This window comes from Salmo trutta, chromosome 13 (assembly GCF_901001165.1).
Source record: "Salmo trutta chromosome 13, fSalTru1.1, whole genome shotgun sequence".
In the NCBI taxonomy this organism is placed as follows: Eukaryota; Metazoa; Chordata; class Actinopteri; order Salmoniformes; family Salmonidae; genus Salmo; species Salmo trutta.
The window spans coordinates 73244892-73262011 of NC_042969.1; the positions used below are offsets into that span (position 1 = coordinate 73244892).

General features: G+C 40.0%; 1 protein-coding gene across 3 annotated transcripts; it reads right to left on the reverse strand.

Moving 5' to 3' along the window:
- Positions 1 to 2806: 2806 nt before the first annotated feature.
- Positions 2807 to 7123, reverse strand: LOC115206494 (serpin H1-like). Of its 3 annotated transcripts, none has more exons than XM_029773554.1 (6): positions 6978 to 7123; positions 6105 to 6148; positions 4810 to 5429; positions 4565 to 4663; positions 4220 to 4452; positions 2807 to 3863 (listed from the first exon to the last, which is right to left on the reverse strand). In XM_029773554.1, exons 3-6 carry the CDS (start codon positions 5390 to 5392, stop codon positions 3561 to 3563), a joined length of 1218 nt encoding a protein of 405 aa, XP_029629414.1. In that variant the 5' UTR covers positions 5393 to 5429; positions 6105 to 6148; positions 6978 to 7123; the 3' UTR covers positions 2807 to 3560. The 3 variants fall into 3 exon arrangements, with proteins under 3 accessions (XP_029629414.1, XP_029629415.1, XP_029629416.1); XM_029773555.1 differs by having other exon boundaries at positions 6105 to 6396; XM_029773556.1 differs by lacking the exon at positions 6105 to 6148.
- Positions 7124 to 17120: the final 9997 nt, after the last annotated feature.

Below are 17120 nucleotides of genomic sequence, written 5' to 3' on the forward strand. Positions count from 1 at the left end.
AATCTAAGTTTATCATTTTAAAAGGCTAATTGATCATTAGAAAACCCTTTTGCAATTATTTTAGCACAGCTGAAAACTGTTGTGATGTTTAAAGAAGCAATAAAACTGGCCTTCTTAAGACTAGTTGAGTATCTGGAGGATCAGCATTTGTGGGTTTGATTACAGGCTCAAAATGGCCAGAAAAAATACCTTTCTTTTAAAACTCGTCAGTCTATTCTTATTCTGAGAAATTAAGGCTATTCCATGCGAGAAATTGACAAGAAACAAAACACCAGTCTCAACGTCAACAGTGAAGGGGTGACTCCGGGATGCTGGCCTTCTAGGCATATCTCAGACTGGCCAATAAAAATAAAAGATTAAGATGGGCAAAAGAATGCAGACACTAGACAGAGGAACTCTGCCTAGAAGGCCAGTGTCCCCCAGTCGCCGCTTCACTGTTGATGTTGAGGCTGGTGTTTTGCGGGTGCTATTTAATGAAGCTGCCAGTTGAGGACTTGTGAGGTGTCTGTTTCTCAAATTAGACACTACTGTACTTGTCCTCTTGCCCAGTTGTGCACCGGTGCCTCCCACTCCTCTTTCTATAAGACCGTTAGAGCATGTTTGCGCTGTTCTGTGAAGGGAGTAGTTCACAGCGTTGTACGAGATCTTCAGTTTCTTAGCAATTTCTTGCATGGAATAGCCTTCAATTCTCAGAACAAGAATAGACTGACGAGTTTCAGAAGAAAGTTATTTGTTTCTGGCCATTTTGAGCCTGTAATCAAACCCACAAATGCTGATGCTCCAGATACTTAACTAGTCTAAAGAAGGACAGTTTTATAGCTTCTCTAAACATCACAACAGTTTTCAGCTGTGCTAAAATAATTGCAAAAGGGTTTCCTAATGATCAATTAGCCTTTTAAAATGATAAACTTGGATTAGCTAACACAACGTGCCATTGGAACACAGGAGTGATGGTTGCTGATAATGGGCCTCTGTACACCTATGTAGATATTCCATTAAAAATCAGCCGTTTCCAGCTACATTAGTCATTTACAACATTAACAATGTCTCCACTGTATTTCTGATTAATTTGATGTTATTATAACGTACAAAAAATTTGCTTTTGTTTCAAAATCAAGGACATTTCTAAGTGACCCCAAACTTTTGAACGGTAGATTGGCATATAGATTGGCATATAGATAAATAATTCCCTATATTAATCATGTGTTTGTTTGTATGAGGGGGGAAAAGAGTGTTATTTGGGGACAATGATACAATGCAAAAACTAAGGACAGACACATATATTCCATTTTTAATTTGAACTGTGGATTTCTGTGTTACATTGACCTCTAGAAATTCAAAAAAATGTATATGCATGCTGTATCCGCTTGTTATAGATTGTCTATGAAATATTTCTGTAAAAAAGTCTTGCCATTTTTAAGCAAGGCATTTGGAGCCACGGAGTATAGTGATTCTCAATAGACAAGACAAGTAAAGAATTGTCATGTCCAATGTCGATGACTTCATTGACAAGCGTACCATCTCTTGTTTGGTTGAAGTTATGACTTGTATGAATGACAATGAATGAGTGTCCATTACAGGCACTATGAGCTCATACTTTAGGGTTACCTATGCAGTGAAAAACATGAATAGATCATTACCAAATAACATGAGCAATGATATATGCAGATGGTTGTTTGATGATATACAGTATATTGGTAAGCTTTTAGTGTCTTATGTATATTAATTCATGTATTTAATAGACTAAGAGAACAATTAATTAAAATAATGTACAGTATGCAACTTACATTTTTAAGATGCACAGTGTTGAAAAATGTAATCAGTTACTGATTACAGTTACATGAAAAATAAAGTAATCAGTAATGTAATCCGTAATCAGTAACTTAAAGATACATTCATTATATGTTATTTGTCTTGGATATTTATGAGACACAAAGACTCATGTAAATATTATATATTTAATTAAATAAATCACTGTGGTTTTATTTATACGTATGCATATGACACTGGGTTACAATCATTTCTATGGCTCTTCCAGACAAAAAGAAAGGGAAAGTATTATCCACATGGTTGCTCTATTCGCCAGAAGATGGCGGTGAGATCACATCTCTTGATCTTTGTCCATTACTCTCTAAATTGTTTGTTCATGGGATCGTGATGAAAGACTACTTTGTTTCTAACACACCATATTCTACAAAATGTCTGTTTTTCATAATTATTTAGGATGGTTGATGAACAGTTTCTGAATCAGTTTCGTGTCTAAGGTCTCAATTGACAATGGAGATGTGTCAAATTTTACTTCCTTGTTGAGTAGATCTTCTCCCTGTTTCACCATGCTAACCCGCACTACAACCTCACCCAGCTAGGTTGATTAGCTTCTTAAATGGGGATTTCCTAACTTAATGAGCTCTATACTAAGCTCCGGCAGCAGTACTAACTAATGTGTTAAAAGTGGGTAAGGCCTGTAAGGTTGAGGAATCCTTTGCCATTTGCAGGTTTACAACTTAGCCTATGTAAGGTCCCCGGGGGAAAAAATCTCCACATTCCATTCTGGAGACAGAGGAATGTTCGCCCTCAGGCCGACTGGAACGATTGTTATCATTTTCCTCACTGAAACCAGACAGTTAGATACACAATTGCATACCGGTACTCACTGCACAATTTAGTTCATTTCAGAGGCTTGTTTCCTGATTATGGCCCCTTATGTTAAATCTAACCTTTTCTTAATCATGATGTATCAGTATGCTTAGATGAAACTGAGCAGATTCTTACACTTATCAACTTTGAATGTTAATCACACACCAAGTTCATTTTGTGTTACTTTTTATTGAAAAATAGTAAAAAAAGGACACAACATTGCATTATGGCAACATTCCAAGGTTTTGTGGTAAATGCCTACAACATAAAGTCACAGTTTGTTTTAATTTAATTATCTATGCCATTTGCCAAAGAGTACAGAGGAACAGTTTCAATGCAACTGGGAGGCAAAAACAACTGTGAAAGCATGATAAATGTACTTTGCTGGTTGGAAAGTGGAAGATAGTATGTGAAATTTGCTTGTGCAACAATATTTCTCTTTAAACAAAGATAATGCAAGTAACCACACAGATCACAAACTCAAAATAAGAGAGAAGCCAAACCCGTACTGGTGAAAATAATGGTGGTATGTCTGATTTTATGGAAGGCAGAAATCTGAGAGATCATAGCTAATTAATATAAGCATCCTGTCAGGTCATCTGCTACTCAATGTTCAGGTACTCTATAAAGGCACTTATGGTGTTTGACTATTTCCTGAAATGTGTTGAAATGCAGACTTTAACAATGTTATTCATTATGGCACATTGCAAAGGCCAAACAGCATTCATTCAAACGTATACACTCCTGTTCCCTGGGAGTGCTTAATGTGTCTGTGATACATTAGTAGGCCTAGCTATTCAATCCACAGGTTACCTGTTGGAATGTGTTCTTGAGGTAACAGTGATACCATAATAAACATACTGTACACATACCATTTCCTGGCATGATTCAATCAGTAAACCTTAACTCCCATCCATTAACTATTATAACTCATCACGCATCTTGTCTCCTTTGGGTCGCACCATTCTGCCGATGAAGAGGATGGAGTTGGTCTTGTTGTCCTTCACCAGGAAGATGAAGGGATGGTCAGCGTAGAATAACTTGGGGTTCCTCAGTTTCTCGCTTCCGAAGATGCTGGTGTCGAAAGGGTTTCCCTCAATGTCCCACTCCATGGCAGAGGCGTGGAACACATTGGAGAGGTACAGGTCCTTCTTGCCAGAGATGTTGGACAGATCAGCCTTGGTTTTGTCCACAGCTTCAGTCACACCAAGCTCACCAAGAGTTTTCTGGAGAGAAGAGTACAATAGAGAGTGAAACATGGAGAAATGGTTTATATGTAGGTCATTTACATTTACATTTTAGTCATTTAGCAGACGCTCTTATCCAGAGCGACTTACAGTAGTGAATGCATACATTTCATACAATTTCATACATATCATACATTTTTTTTCTGTGCTGGCCCCCCGTGGGAATCGAACCCGAAACCCTGGTGTTGTAAACACCATGCTCTACCAACTGAGCTACAGGGAAGGCTAATATGTTCTTTCATAGTCAAGCTTGCAAGCTAGCTCGTAGTTATGAGATAAGTCATTAACAACCTTTAAATCTATTGAAAACAATATAGTCGCAATGATGTCTTTACCTGGAGGTTGTGGCTAACTTCTACACTGACTTTGGGCAGAGAGATGGCCACGGCCCTCTCCTCCATCTTGCCCATCCAGGTTTCCAGCTGCTTGCGGGTCAGCAGTTTCTCCAGCCTGTCCAGGGGCTCCAGGTGGTAGGGCATGATGAGCACCAGGCTGGACTGCTTCTGGCCCAGGGGCATGTCCAGCACAAACAACATGTTCTCTGTGTCATCATGGAACTTATAGAGACCTGTGGAAAACAGTCATGAGATGAGAATAGATTAGTCAACTGATCTTGATAATGTCTTATATTAAGGCTTATAGTATGGTATGTCTCTATTCAAAAGGTTAATGAAACCTACCAGTGCGATGCATCATGGGAACAGAGACTGTGAATGAACGGGTCACCAGAAAGCCACGGTTGTCTACCATCTCGTCATGGAACTTCTCATCCCAGTGAGCTGTAGACAGAGGATAATGTTTGTTTTCTAAAGATATTCACATCTCACAAGCTCACTGTTTAATACTCCTCAATATCAACAGTAATAGCAGTAGTGAAAGGTACTAATTACTAGGCTACAGAGTGTTTTTGAAGAACTCTACTTACGCTTGAAGAACATAGCGTTGGCGATCATGGCTCCATCAGCATTCTGCACATCCTTGGTGATCTCAGGCAGCTTGCCGTTTGTCGACTTGGCCGCCCATTCATTGATGGAGTTCACTGCGCTCCGCTTGTCCCTGAGGTTGATCTTTGAATGGTCATAGTTGTAGTGCTTCTTGCTGCTCTTCACAAAGTCATCGGCAAAGCTGACCGAGCTGGGGCCGTAGAGGCGGTTGCTGATCTTCCATGTGACGTTACGGGTCTTGGGGTTGCTGACCTCATTTAGGAGCTCTGACAGGCCTGTGTGCAGGTGCTCATCCTTCAGGGCATCAGCGCTGAGGACAGACTTGACCTGGGAGGCGGTGGAAGCCTTGCCCCCGAGGGCCACCATGCCCAGGGAGGAGGCCACCACCACAGGGGATATCAGGATGTTGTCAAGGCCCTTCTCCTTGGCCACCGTGAGGTAGAGTCTGAAGGCCAGGTTGGCGCTCTGGTCAGCCATGGTGGTGGCGTGGCTGCTCAGCTTCTTCTTGTCTTCTCCGGAGGCCGCAATGGCCAGCAGGCACAGAGCTACGACGGTCACCCACATCCTGTCTTTCTTCTGGTTCTTGAGCAGCTATAGAAGCCTGAAAGCAGACAAAAATACAAGAATGTTGGAAATCTTGTGTTGGTATTTGAGGCCACTGTTTTAAAGGGTCTATGTTTGTGTAGCAAATAAGTGTTGGAGTGTAGTTTTAGATGGAGGACACTTATTCAGCAGTTAAATTACAATAGTCACCACAAATTACAATGTTGAACCCAGAAGAGGGCACGGTTGGCTGCACAAATGAATGGGTTCCAATTTCAGGCAGCCATGTTTCTAGCCACGTCAGCAGTTGAAGAACACTTGAGCTATAGCAGCACCCTAGTGTGCTGGGCTCTGACTGAAGGTGCATTTTGATACCTCTGTGTTCTTATTCAATGTAGAACAAAAAAAGTATAAATTCACAATTTCTAAAAGAAAATGTGATATTCAGAAGTTCCCAGAGGTATCATTAATGCACATTGTTGTGAATTTCCACAGAACCTATGCAGGTACTTTTTGCCCGTGAACAGAAAAGAAGCCCACAGGCTTGTTCGAATAAAAGGACCAAATGTTCAGCCTCAGGATAGTCTAACAACAAGGAGTGGCTTCTTATTAATCCTTTGATTTTCGACTACTTGTAAATTGCTTCTCTGCCTTCAAAAAACATGGCCGTAGAACTGGTTTTCCCTAATTTAGCATTTTTCACTTTGTATATCTTTGCATCATCTTGGGATACCTTGAAATGTTTTCATACTGATGTCAAGGTTTTCGTTTTTCATTCTGAAAGAAAAGAGGTTCATGTGGTAATCTCCATACAGCAGGTGATAAAGCATTAGTCAAACCCACATGGAGCTTTTTTTTCAGAAAATGTCTTTGAATACAAAAGGTCATTGTTGAAAACATTTTATATTTGATATTTTCTTAAATAATGATTCATAGCTAGGTATATCGTGCATACACACATGTAAAACTTCTCTCATTGGCCAGTGCATGACCCATAGGTATAGCCGTCTGCAGCGCAGGAAAAGCTTGTTCCATAAAAAAAAAAATATATATATATATATATAAAATAAATACATCGCAGCACCCACCCCAAATGACTTCCCACCGCTATGAACGTCCCACCACTCCCAAAATCATCTATGCAATGTATCTAACAGTTCTGCTTGTTTGTATGTGCAATTACTCACAACCAAATAATATCCCCAATTAAGTTAATATGATTTGTAATTTTCTCTCTTCATTTATTGAAGAACTGTAACCCAATAACCAACATGCATCATCAAGCAACGATATTATCTCAAAGTACAGTTATAACTGCCGTATCTAATACCCTTTATAGATAAATTGCATGAACATCAATGCGGCATCCCATCAGCTACTGAAGTTCTCACCAAACAGTTGAGATAATAGCAAATATATGCCGTTTGATTAAACGTAAAGATTGTGCAAGAGTGCCTGAATCAGAATACATACCAAATTCTACAAAGTTATGTTGAAAATTGTTTCAGAACCTAAATGCATGCACTACTTTTACTTTAAACCATTAAAACAAAACAACAGCTTCCCCCTCAAAACATCGTTAAAACAGCATTCTCCCAATCCTTACCTGGCAAAGCTTGGCACGACCTCTTCCAGATATCACTCTTTTGGTTAGCTCCTCTGTCGATTGATGTTCCTATTATTTTTACTCTGGCCTATATATCCCACGGAAAAGAAACTTCTGGAAGTTGGGAATGGGGTATGCAAATGAAAACCTCTGGCTCTCTTTAGGAAGCCTAGACGTCAGACCTCCCCCTGGATCCATTTGCTGGAGTCCTCTGCATGGTCCTAATGCTGCAGGCTGACTCAATCCCACACAAAGCTTTCATCATATAAAACTTTCACACATTTTCTAACTTTCATTCACCAGCACAATATATATGGGTAAAGTACAATAGTGTGTATTTTTCAACAGAGGATATGTGTCAATGATGATGACATCCCTTTGGCTTCCTCTTGTAGTTGTGAATGAGTACATTGGGCACAATGCTCATACTGTATACATGATTTGTATTTTCAATAATCCTGTTCAAAAGCAATGATTATGGAAGGGATTCCACACAACTTTTATAACAGTAGTTGTAACCGTAGTTACTAGAAGTTTGTTAAAGTAGTTCGTTTCAGCCTCCTCATCACTCCCCCTCCCCCATACTGCCACGTCTTCCCAGGCTGATTGCAGGCTTGTTCAGGATGGGGGTTGTGAAGCAGGAGCTATAGCAACAGTGCTGTAAACCAGCTAGAAGTCAAGCTCTGACCTAAACACGTCCTCACCAGTCTCAATACAAGCAACTGCAACCACTTTTTACATAATTTCAACTAAAAGTAACCTTTTATTGAATTACAATGTGAAATTCTACTGGTACCATGTGGTACGTCTCTTAAATAGGTATAGTGAAATGTAGTTCTGATGCCATCAGTTCGATGTCCAAATCACATCATTCCACTGTGGATGTAACATATTTCCCCCTCCACTTTTTGCAGCCCTGTCTTAACTCTTGTGTAGTCTTATCATTCTATATACTCCCCTTGTGCTAAGGGCAAAAGATTATCCACCTTCACTAAACCCCTAAAATAAAGCAGCTTAATTGAATTTTAAACCCCAAATCTATTTTGCATGAAGAAACAACCTGTCATTCATCACAAACTTTGTGAATATATGGGTTTTCCCTCTTCACAATGCAGAAAGACTGCATTTAATCAGTGGACACCACTCGTTTTTATTACAACACACCTGTCATAATTGTTTTCTTTACTAAAGTAAAGGTTTATTATTATTATTATTATTGCTAAAGGTACTGCATAGGTGTAAACATGAACTTTTTAGCAAGAGATAGCACTTGCATAGCCTAAGGAAGTAGCAGAAATGTGCAGAATAACAGTCTTAAACTTTTTTGGCAACATAGTGATATATTATAATATACCGTACCATGAGAAATTCAACGACAAAATACTAGTCTTCTCCCATTTTTTTAACCATTGCCCCCACCCACAAGGTGTATAAACAACAACAATAAATAAGAATAAGATAAGATAATAGATTCAAAACAAAAACGTGAAGAACAAAAATCAATGAACTCTAATTAGCACATGTGGGACAATATGCAAGTGTGTGTGCATGGACTTTGCAGATGTATTCTCACATGTACAGCATATAGAATTTGTTTTACAGTCCTTCTTTGGGGGGTAGAATTGGCATCTTCTCCTCTTGCCTGCCCCAGCTGCAGCCTCAGGTGGATCAGGACAAGATTCAGCCCCCTGAACAGCTTTCACAAGCGCTGCAAAGGCTGCTGTGCGGTGGAGGCGCTCCCTTCTTTGAATGTGTGGGGTTACAAGTGCCTTTCCCAGCTGCTTCAGGAACACCCTCCTCTTGTTCCACTTATCAGGCATCCAGGTAGGGTTGATCTTGTTCCATATCACGAAGGCATTGTATGAGGACACATCAATGATGTTATGGAAGATGACCAGGGGCCAGCGGGCAGTCATCCTCCTGCAGCTGTAAATTCCAATCACCTTGTCCAGGTTATCCACACCTCCTTTGTTGTGGTTGTCGTCCAGTATGATGGCTGGCTTCCTGTCCTCACGATCACTGATCTCAGCCGTTTTGTGCAGTGTGCTTAGGAGGACCACATTCTTGTTCCTCTTTGGGAGGTAAGAAACTAGAGTGGTGGTCCATCTGTCACATCAAGCCCAACCCGCATCCCCTGGTTCTCCACTGGTCGGTTTCCCTGTGTAGACTTACATCTTCAAAGCGTAGCTGGATTGTGCATCACAGACCACCCATATCTTGATGCCATACTTTGCTGGCTTGCTGGGCATATACTGCCAGAAAGGACAGCGACCTTTTGACAAAAGAGATTACTATCAGTAATTAGTATTAGTGTAATAGAAAAAAAATCACATAAATCAATGATATTACAGCAACACATAATAATATTAACAGGGAAAATCACTTGCATTACAGATATGAAACAAAAAATGTACCTCTGAATGGAACCAGTTGCTCATCCACTGTTACTTCAGGCCCAGGGTTGTAGAGGTATTGCAGATGCTCCACCCACTTCTCCCAGACCTCTCTTATGGCCGCCAGTTTGTCTCTCACACGTCTTGCAGGTCTTGACTCACGGTTATCAAATCGTAGCATTCTTGAGAAAGTGTGAAAGACTTTCAGCGGCATTGTGGCACGGAAAATCGCCCTTCCACTCTCTGCATCCCAGAGACTACATGTAGCCTTGCCTCGGGACCTACAGTGAGGGAAAAAAGTATTTGATCCCCTGCTGATTTTGTACGTTTGCCCACTGACAAAGAAAGGATCAGTCTATAATTTTAATGGTAGGTTTATTTGAACAGTGAGAGACAGAATAACAACAAAAGAATCCAGAAAAACGCATGTCAAAAATGTTATAAATTGATTTGCATTTTAATGAGGGAAATAAGTATTTGAGCCCCTCTCAATCAGAAAGATTTCTGGCTCCCAGGTGTCTTTTATAGAGGTAACGAGCTGAGATTAGGAGCACACTCTTAAAGGGAGGGCTCCTAATCTCAGTTTGTTACCTGTATAAAAGACACCTGTCCACAGAAGCAATCAATCAATCAATCAGATTCCAAACTCTCCACCATGGCCAAGACCAAAGAGCTCTCCAAGGATGTCAGGGACAAGATTGTAGACCTACACAAGGCTGGAATGGGCTACAAGACCATCGCCAAGCAGCTTGGTGAGAAGGTGACAACAGTTGGTGCGATTATCCGCAAATGGAAGAAACACAAAAGAACTGTCAATCTCCCTCGGCCTGGGGCTCCTTCCCTTAGCCAGGGCATTGAAAATGGGTCATGGATGGATATTCAAGCATGACAATGACCCAAAACACACGGCCAAGGCAACAAAGGAGTGGCTCAAGAAGAAGCACATTAATTAAGGTCCTGGAGTGGCCTAGCCAGTCTTCTGACCTTAATCCCATAGAAAATCAGTGGAGGGAGCTGAAGGTTCGAGTTGCCAAACGTCAGCCTCGAAACCTTAATGACTTGGAGAAGATCTGCAAAGAGGAGTGGGACAAAATCCCTCCTAAGATGTGTGCAAACCTGGTGGCCAACTACAAGAAACATCTGACCTCTGTGATTGCCAACAAGGGTTTTGCCACCAAGTACTAAGTCATGTTTTGCAGAGGGGTCAAATACTTATTTCCCTCATTAAAATGCAAATCAATTTAGAACATTTTTGGCATGCGTTTTTTTCTGGATTTTGTGTTGTTATTCTGCCTCTCACTGTTCAAATAAACCTACCATTAAAAATTATAGACTGATCATTTCTTTGTCAGTGGGCAAACGTACAAAATCAGCAGTGGATCAAATACTTTTTCCCCTCACTGTATACACACCTGCTAAGATTAGCAGCCCTATGTAGGCACGCAGGTCAATCTCATCCATCCTTTTCCAGTTGTCTCCAAATTTGTAATATCCAGGATGATTTTTTAGATGGCTGGTGTGATGAACATGTAGAATGTTGAGGCAATGTCCTGGGCATGGGAAACTGCATGTCTTGTGGGCCCTGGGGTCATCCTTTTGACATTTTGTGCTGCCATCCTGCTCTGGTTGTCATATGGTGACAAGGATCATGTGGGGATTTCTGGAGATTTCTTCTTCATCTGAAGATGATGCATCGTGCTCTGGGTTGTATTCTTCCCCATCTTCTTCTTCAGATACCTCCTCCTCTTCTAAATCATTGCTCTCTTGTTCCTCCTGGACATCGGAAAAAATCAGATCTACGACCTGTTGGGCACTGAAACGTGCACTCATGGCTTCTGCAAAGAGAGAACTGGGAGGACTGTCATCTGCAGCACCTTTATAGCCTCTGACTGCATTTCCCATTAGTAAGCAATGCTTTCAATACATTTTTATTTTGTCTGAAATTTAGTTTATTTTGTCTGTAATTGTTTTTATTTTGACTGTGAACTTGAGTCATGTGTGGGGTCATGGAGGGGAGATGCTGCACATGCACAATAAAGTTTTAGTTTTGTCTGAGTTCACTCAGTAGCACACATAATCTCCATTTCTCATTGTGTGTGTGTGTGTGTGTGTGAGTAAATTATTTTATAACTGCCGGGTCAAAAATGATCCTAAAACAATCTTTGTACGTTGGTCGTGTACAGCTTTCATGGAATGTCACGTCCTGTCCCTAGTAAGATGTCATTTTCTATAGTAGAGTAGGGCAGGGCGTGACAGGGGGTGTTTTTGGTTAATCTATGTTTTCTATTTCTATGTTTAGGTTCTAGTTTGTCTATTTCTATGTTGGGATTGTTTGGGGTTGATCTCTAATTGGAGGCAGCTGATCCTCATTGCCGCTGATTTAGAGATCATATTTAAGTAGGGGTTTTTCTCATTATGGTTTGTGGGTTATTATCTTTTGTGCGTGTGTTTGTTCCTCCTGCGTCACGGTTTGTTGTTTTCCTATTTTCAAGTTATTTATGTATTGCATTAAGTTTCACGTTTAAATAAATATGTGGAACTACGAAAACGCTGCATTTTGTTCCCCTCCTTTGAACAGCCGTGACATGGAAATATGAACAAAGGTGATGTTTCACTTTTTGTAATGTTGGGTCACTCTAGGAAAAGTCATAAAATTTCAAGTTGAAAAAATATCATTTAGGGGGTTTTCTCTGCTGTTAAACATAGTGGCGGGTCATTTTTGACCCTTAAGACAACACAAGGTTTAAATTGCCCTCACATGCCAGCTGATGAGAGACTTGCCTTTTGGTGATTGGGGGAGAATGTTCCTGAGGCTTCTACAAACACAACTCCGCTACCATACCCATGCCGCAGTCCCATGTCCCCACCCCCTCCCTCAGGCTCCGTTTTTTTTTATTCTATAAGAGTCAAATACTCTGAAATTCCTCATCCACTGCATGAGGCAGGGTAGGCCTAGTTCAAACAAGTGTGGTCCAATCCCCAATGGAACTAATCTACATGCAAAGATGGCCCTATCCAGAGTAACAATACATTCGTTTTTGAGTGAGGACTCTATAAAACTCACCAGGGCCTCATACGTGCATATTCCATTTTAGTTCAGCAGACCAACATGGACTTAAAGGTGCTCCTGTGAAAGAATGTATATTCTATACTACTGAGCCATTTTCTTTATGTTAGTATTCTTATATTTTATTTATTGTTCCATTGTCGAGAAGAAACTTTCAAGTAAGCATTTTGTTGGCCAGTGTATACCATGTGTATCCTGTACATACGACTGATACAACTTGAAACTCCAGTGAAACGCTGGAGGGACTAGTAGGCCTACGCCTGGTGGAGATAGGGACATATGTTACACATTTCTGTCGCTCTTCTGTACCACTTTACACAGCACTTATATATGAAATAAAAAGCCTTAGGGGGTGCTACTACTTCTTACTTAACCCACAGGGTTGAAAGGCTAGGGTTGTGTTTCGGAGGACACACGGCTCTCGATCTTCGCCTCTCCTGAGTCCGTACGGGAGTTGCAGCGATGGCACAAGACTGTAACTACCAATTGGATATCACGAAATTGGGGAGAAAAAGGGTAAAAAAACAAAACTGTAATTTTGCTCTCATGCTCAACGTTAGATACACTATCAGCATTTTCTGTGTTTGAGTTTTTGTGTTTCTACATGATTGGACTTGTAAAACACTACCGCTATGCAGGATTCTGTACCTTCACTCAGCGAATATGACAGACACAAGGGATCTATTGAGTTAAAGGAAGCTTGGGTGGTGCTGCCAAGACTAACATATGATGTAAGACCTCAATGATGTTTCCATGATGCTGAAGGATGTACGTTTCTGAAGCATTACCTTTAGGCCTACGTCTTGTAGATATGTAAAGAGCAGCGTAATTAAAGAATCAGCAAATGTATCACGATTATGCAATTCACAAATCGTGAATAGGCTACCATGAATAATACATCTATAAACTCGTTATCTTAAAGGAGGTATTTTGATGCCATGTCAATATATTTTTATACCGTGGTTGATAGTATGTGTAACCATTGACCAACAACAATACATTGGAAAAACAACTATTGCATATTTCTGTCAAATTGAAGTAACTAAACTTCCATCGCTTAGAATCATTCATTTTTATTTTGTTACAACATCCAGCTCTTGTTTCAAACTCTTGAACTTTAATATTAAACTTGATCTGTCTTAATTATGGTTTGATTAACTTTTGCTCCTCTTCAGGTCTGTGACTGTGCTGGGCTGACAGAATAGGCTAATGACTGCCTGGGGGTGGGACAAAGACCGTATAAAAGGGTAATCTAGGGAAGGGCTCGTAACACTTGGCTATTGGATTAGCATGCCCTCTGGTGGTCTAAAGAGGTTCACATTTTCCCAAACGGCAACTAAGTTTCCTTTTCACTGTGCAAGTGCTGTACTTGAGGGAGACTGAAGTTTATCTAATTTTTAATTGAGTTCACATTTTGGCACTTTAAAATAATTGTAATAATCTTGTTGCGGCTTTAATATAACCCTGAGGTTAGCTCTGATTGGACTCCTATTCTCATTATATGTCTTCTAAATATAGACTTCATATTTGATTATTATTTATTCATACTAATTCATCTGTTTATTTTCCTATTTAGATAAGCATACGGATTAAAGACTGTCAAAATGAACCTGTAAACATTCACAATGGGACTCATTCCATGCCATTCTACACATAGCCACTGGATGGTGGTCAAAACAAATAAATGCCTTGTCTGATCTGAAGTTGAAAGTTTTGAACTGAGATTGAGACAACACTGTAATAAGTCTGCAATTTTGATCCAATTGGAGAAGGTCAGTCAAGGAACCTTGGATTTTCTCCTCTAATGCATTTTGAGAAAGAGGGCAGGAGAGAGTATGCAAGGAATCAAGGAAAGACGATTGAAAAAGAGCCCAGTTCTCCATCACCTGAGCGGTCGCAAGCTGTTAGATCCTAATTTGACCCTTGCTTCACACACCTTCACCTGTACAAAGACCCCAGTCTGTGATGGCCCCAGTACCTCTATCATCCAGCCACTCTTCCTGCTGCTTGGCCTTTTGGAGGAGGGATGTACAGAATCATCAAACCAGCTGGAGCCTCTGACTAATGCCTGCCTAGGGAGAGCAGGGGGTCTGCTACTCTGCTGCTGCTCCCTCACACATCAAATGTCACAGGAAGTAGTCCAAACACCATGCTGCCTCCCCTCCTCTGTGACGCCGCACGCTCCCAGCCTGGAAGTGGACCCCTGTGTGAGTGTGTGTGTGCGCATGTGTGTGTGTTTGAAATGTGGATGGATGATCCGCTGGCTGTCATGCATCATTTCATGTGAAGAGATTAATTGGACTTAAATCATTAATTTTCCATTACTTCCATTCGTGGGTTGTTCACTCTCTTGCTAATTGAGAATTACAAAGTATAAATGAACCAGATGGATGCATAAAGGATCTACACTACTACAGTACTAAAATTATGTTCAATCATTTTGGGCGCCATCCATAAAATCACACTTGTACATGTCTTGACAACAATCACTGTGCAGTTCTCATTCAAGGTTCTCCCTCTATCAAATTGAATTGACGTCAGAATGATGGCAATGAAAGCATTTTCTGTTTCCTTAGTGATACATATAAATATATATTTATTTTCTGGTCACAATTCCCCTTCCGCTTGAGATAGGGGAATCATCTCTTAAATAATTATGAATAGATCCACCATTGAGCACAAAAACAACACTTGTTACAGAATATTTTACATAGGAATAACATCTGTCAGACAAACCATGCCTGACAACATGATCCAATAAGACAGAAAAATAGAAGAACATTTAAAGACTGTCATGCCAACCACAGATTCAACTACTTGATAGAAAGAAAGTTACACCTATAACTAGTGCCTAGAGTTTTTCCTGATCAGGTAACATGGTCAGGAAAAAACATCAGGCCTTAATTATGATGAAAACTATAATACTATGAACATATACAAAACATATACTATGAAATGTAGAGTTCATTTTATTGTGCACTTTTCAGGGCATTCTAATGTTGCTATTCTTTGTGTGGGAAATCTGAATGTGTGCAATTGCATGAATCAACTTGGGCAGAGATGAAATGGTATGAAATGAACAGCTGAACCCCAACCAGAACAGAAGCTGCTGTATATCGAAGCTCGGTTCTGTTAACGACAGTAAGTTCCGTTTGAGTGAGTGAGAATCAATGACACAAGCCTTTTTTTATCCTCAATTATGCAAACAAAACAACACAATATTGTCCTGAGAGTTGCATAATCTACATAAAAAAAATCCTTACATTAAAGTTTTACATAATGAATGAAGAGAGCTGACAGCTTATTAGCACCTGATATTACACTAACAAAATGTGGGGTCCAACAAGTGTTCTTCTAAGATCCTAAAAGTTCCTCGAAGAACGTTAGGGTTCTTGGCTCTGAAAAATGCACCCGAAAGGTTCTTCCAAGAACCCCAAAGGGAGTGGGGTTCATCGAGGAACCTCCTTAGTTGGTGGGGGTTCTTGCAGGAACCTAACTGCCCAACTGAAACATTTGGATTTGAGATGACAGCAGGTGCAGGCAGAGAAACATTTAAAGATCTCAATGTAAGGTAAGGTTTCTCCCTTGTTTGATCTAAATTTATATTGTTTTATGATCATACCATCTTTTTTATATATATATATATATTTGTAGAAATGGTAGTGTTGTTCTATATGTGTAGGGAAGTATTTAAACACTTGCTTAGGTCCAACCTCTGATCTTTCCAAGCATTTTTTATATGCTAAAACAGGATAAAAATTGTAAGAAAAATAAGAAAACATACCAAATCATACAACTGTATGTAAACGTTTCCCTCAAAACCTTCCCCTCAAGATATTTTGTTGATTGATATCCATTGAATTGTGTCCATTTTCTGTTTTAGAAAATGGACACAATTCAATGGATATCAATCAACAAAGAGGTAATAATATGTTAAAGGCTGTAGCTGCATTGGGTGCAGATGACTGAACTTTTGTGTGTGTCTGAGTCTGCAGGTATACTGGCCAGTAGGCAGACAAAGGTATGTACAATTGGTATTGGTATGTTGTGCAGATCACATGTATCATCTACAGTTCATTTTGGTTTCTCTAAACCCTTACAAGACTCAGTCACAGCAGCATCCCTTACCTCTTCAATGAAAATCCCAAAGGCGTCTACATTATGGACAAGGGATTTGTATAAAAAACATTATCAAAAGTGAAAAGTTGTTTTTCATTCACATTTACCAAAGAAACCAAGTTATGAATACTGCCATGTGCACATTTAAAAAAAAAAAATCTGTATAATTGCTTTTTTATGGATTCACACACTTCACCCTCCCACAATCTGAATAAATGCTCATGGATGTAATGACAGATTCAGATTCAGATTTGTGACAGCAGTGGGGTTGCTGTTCCTCTAGTCTACTGGGTGGTGTTGACTGTCCACCAACAGTCTCAACGTGTTTTAACACTTTTTCTTTATTAGATTGCTATTGAGTCAGTGATGCTTTTGGCCGTGCCCCATCAGAGCCACTATATATAGCATTTTACTGTGTGTATGTTGTGGGTTATGGTGCTATTTTTGATTACTTTTACATGATCATAACCTCATCCTTTGTTTTTCAGCCTTTTGAGGCTTCTTACAATAGGAGACGTCGCGTGCCGGAAGATGGGTGACGCTCTTTCCCTTTAAAATAAAACC

Excerpts from the sequence above, each read along its gene's own strand:
- LOC115206494 (XM_029773556.1), bottom strand. The coding sequence starts at position 5,392 with ATGTGGGTGACCGTCGTAGCTCTGTGCCTGCTGGCCATTGCGGCCTCC. Across the intron at positions 4,664-4,809 it reads CAACGCTATGTTCTTCAAGC|CTCACTGGGATGAGAAGTTC; the intron begins GTAAGTAGAGTT and ends CTCTGTCTACAG. Across the intron at positions 4,453-4,564 it reads TCCCATGATGCATCGCACTG|GTCTCTATAAGTTCCATGAT; the intron begins GTAGGTTTCATT and ends TGTTTTCCACAG.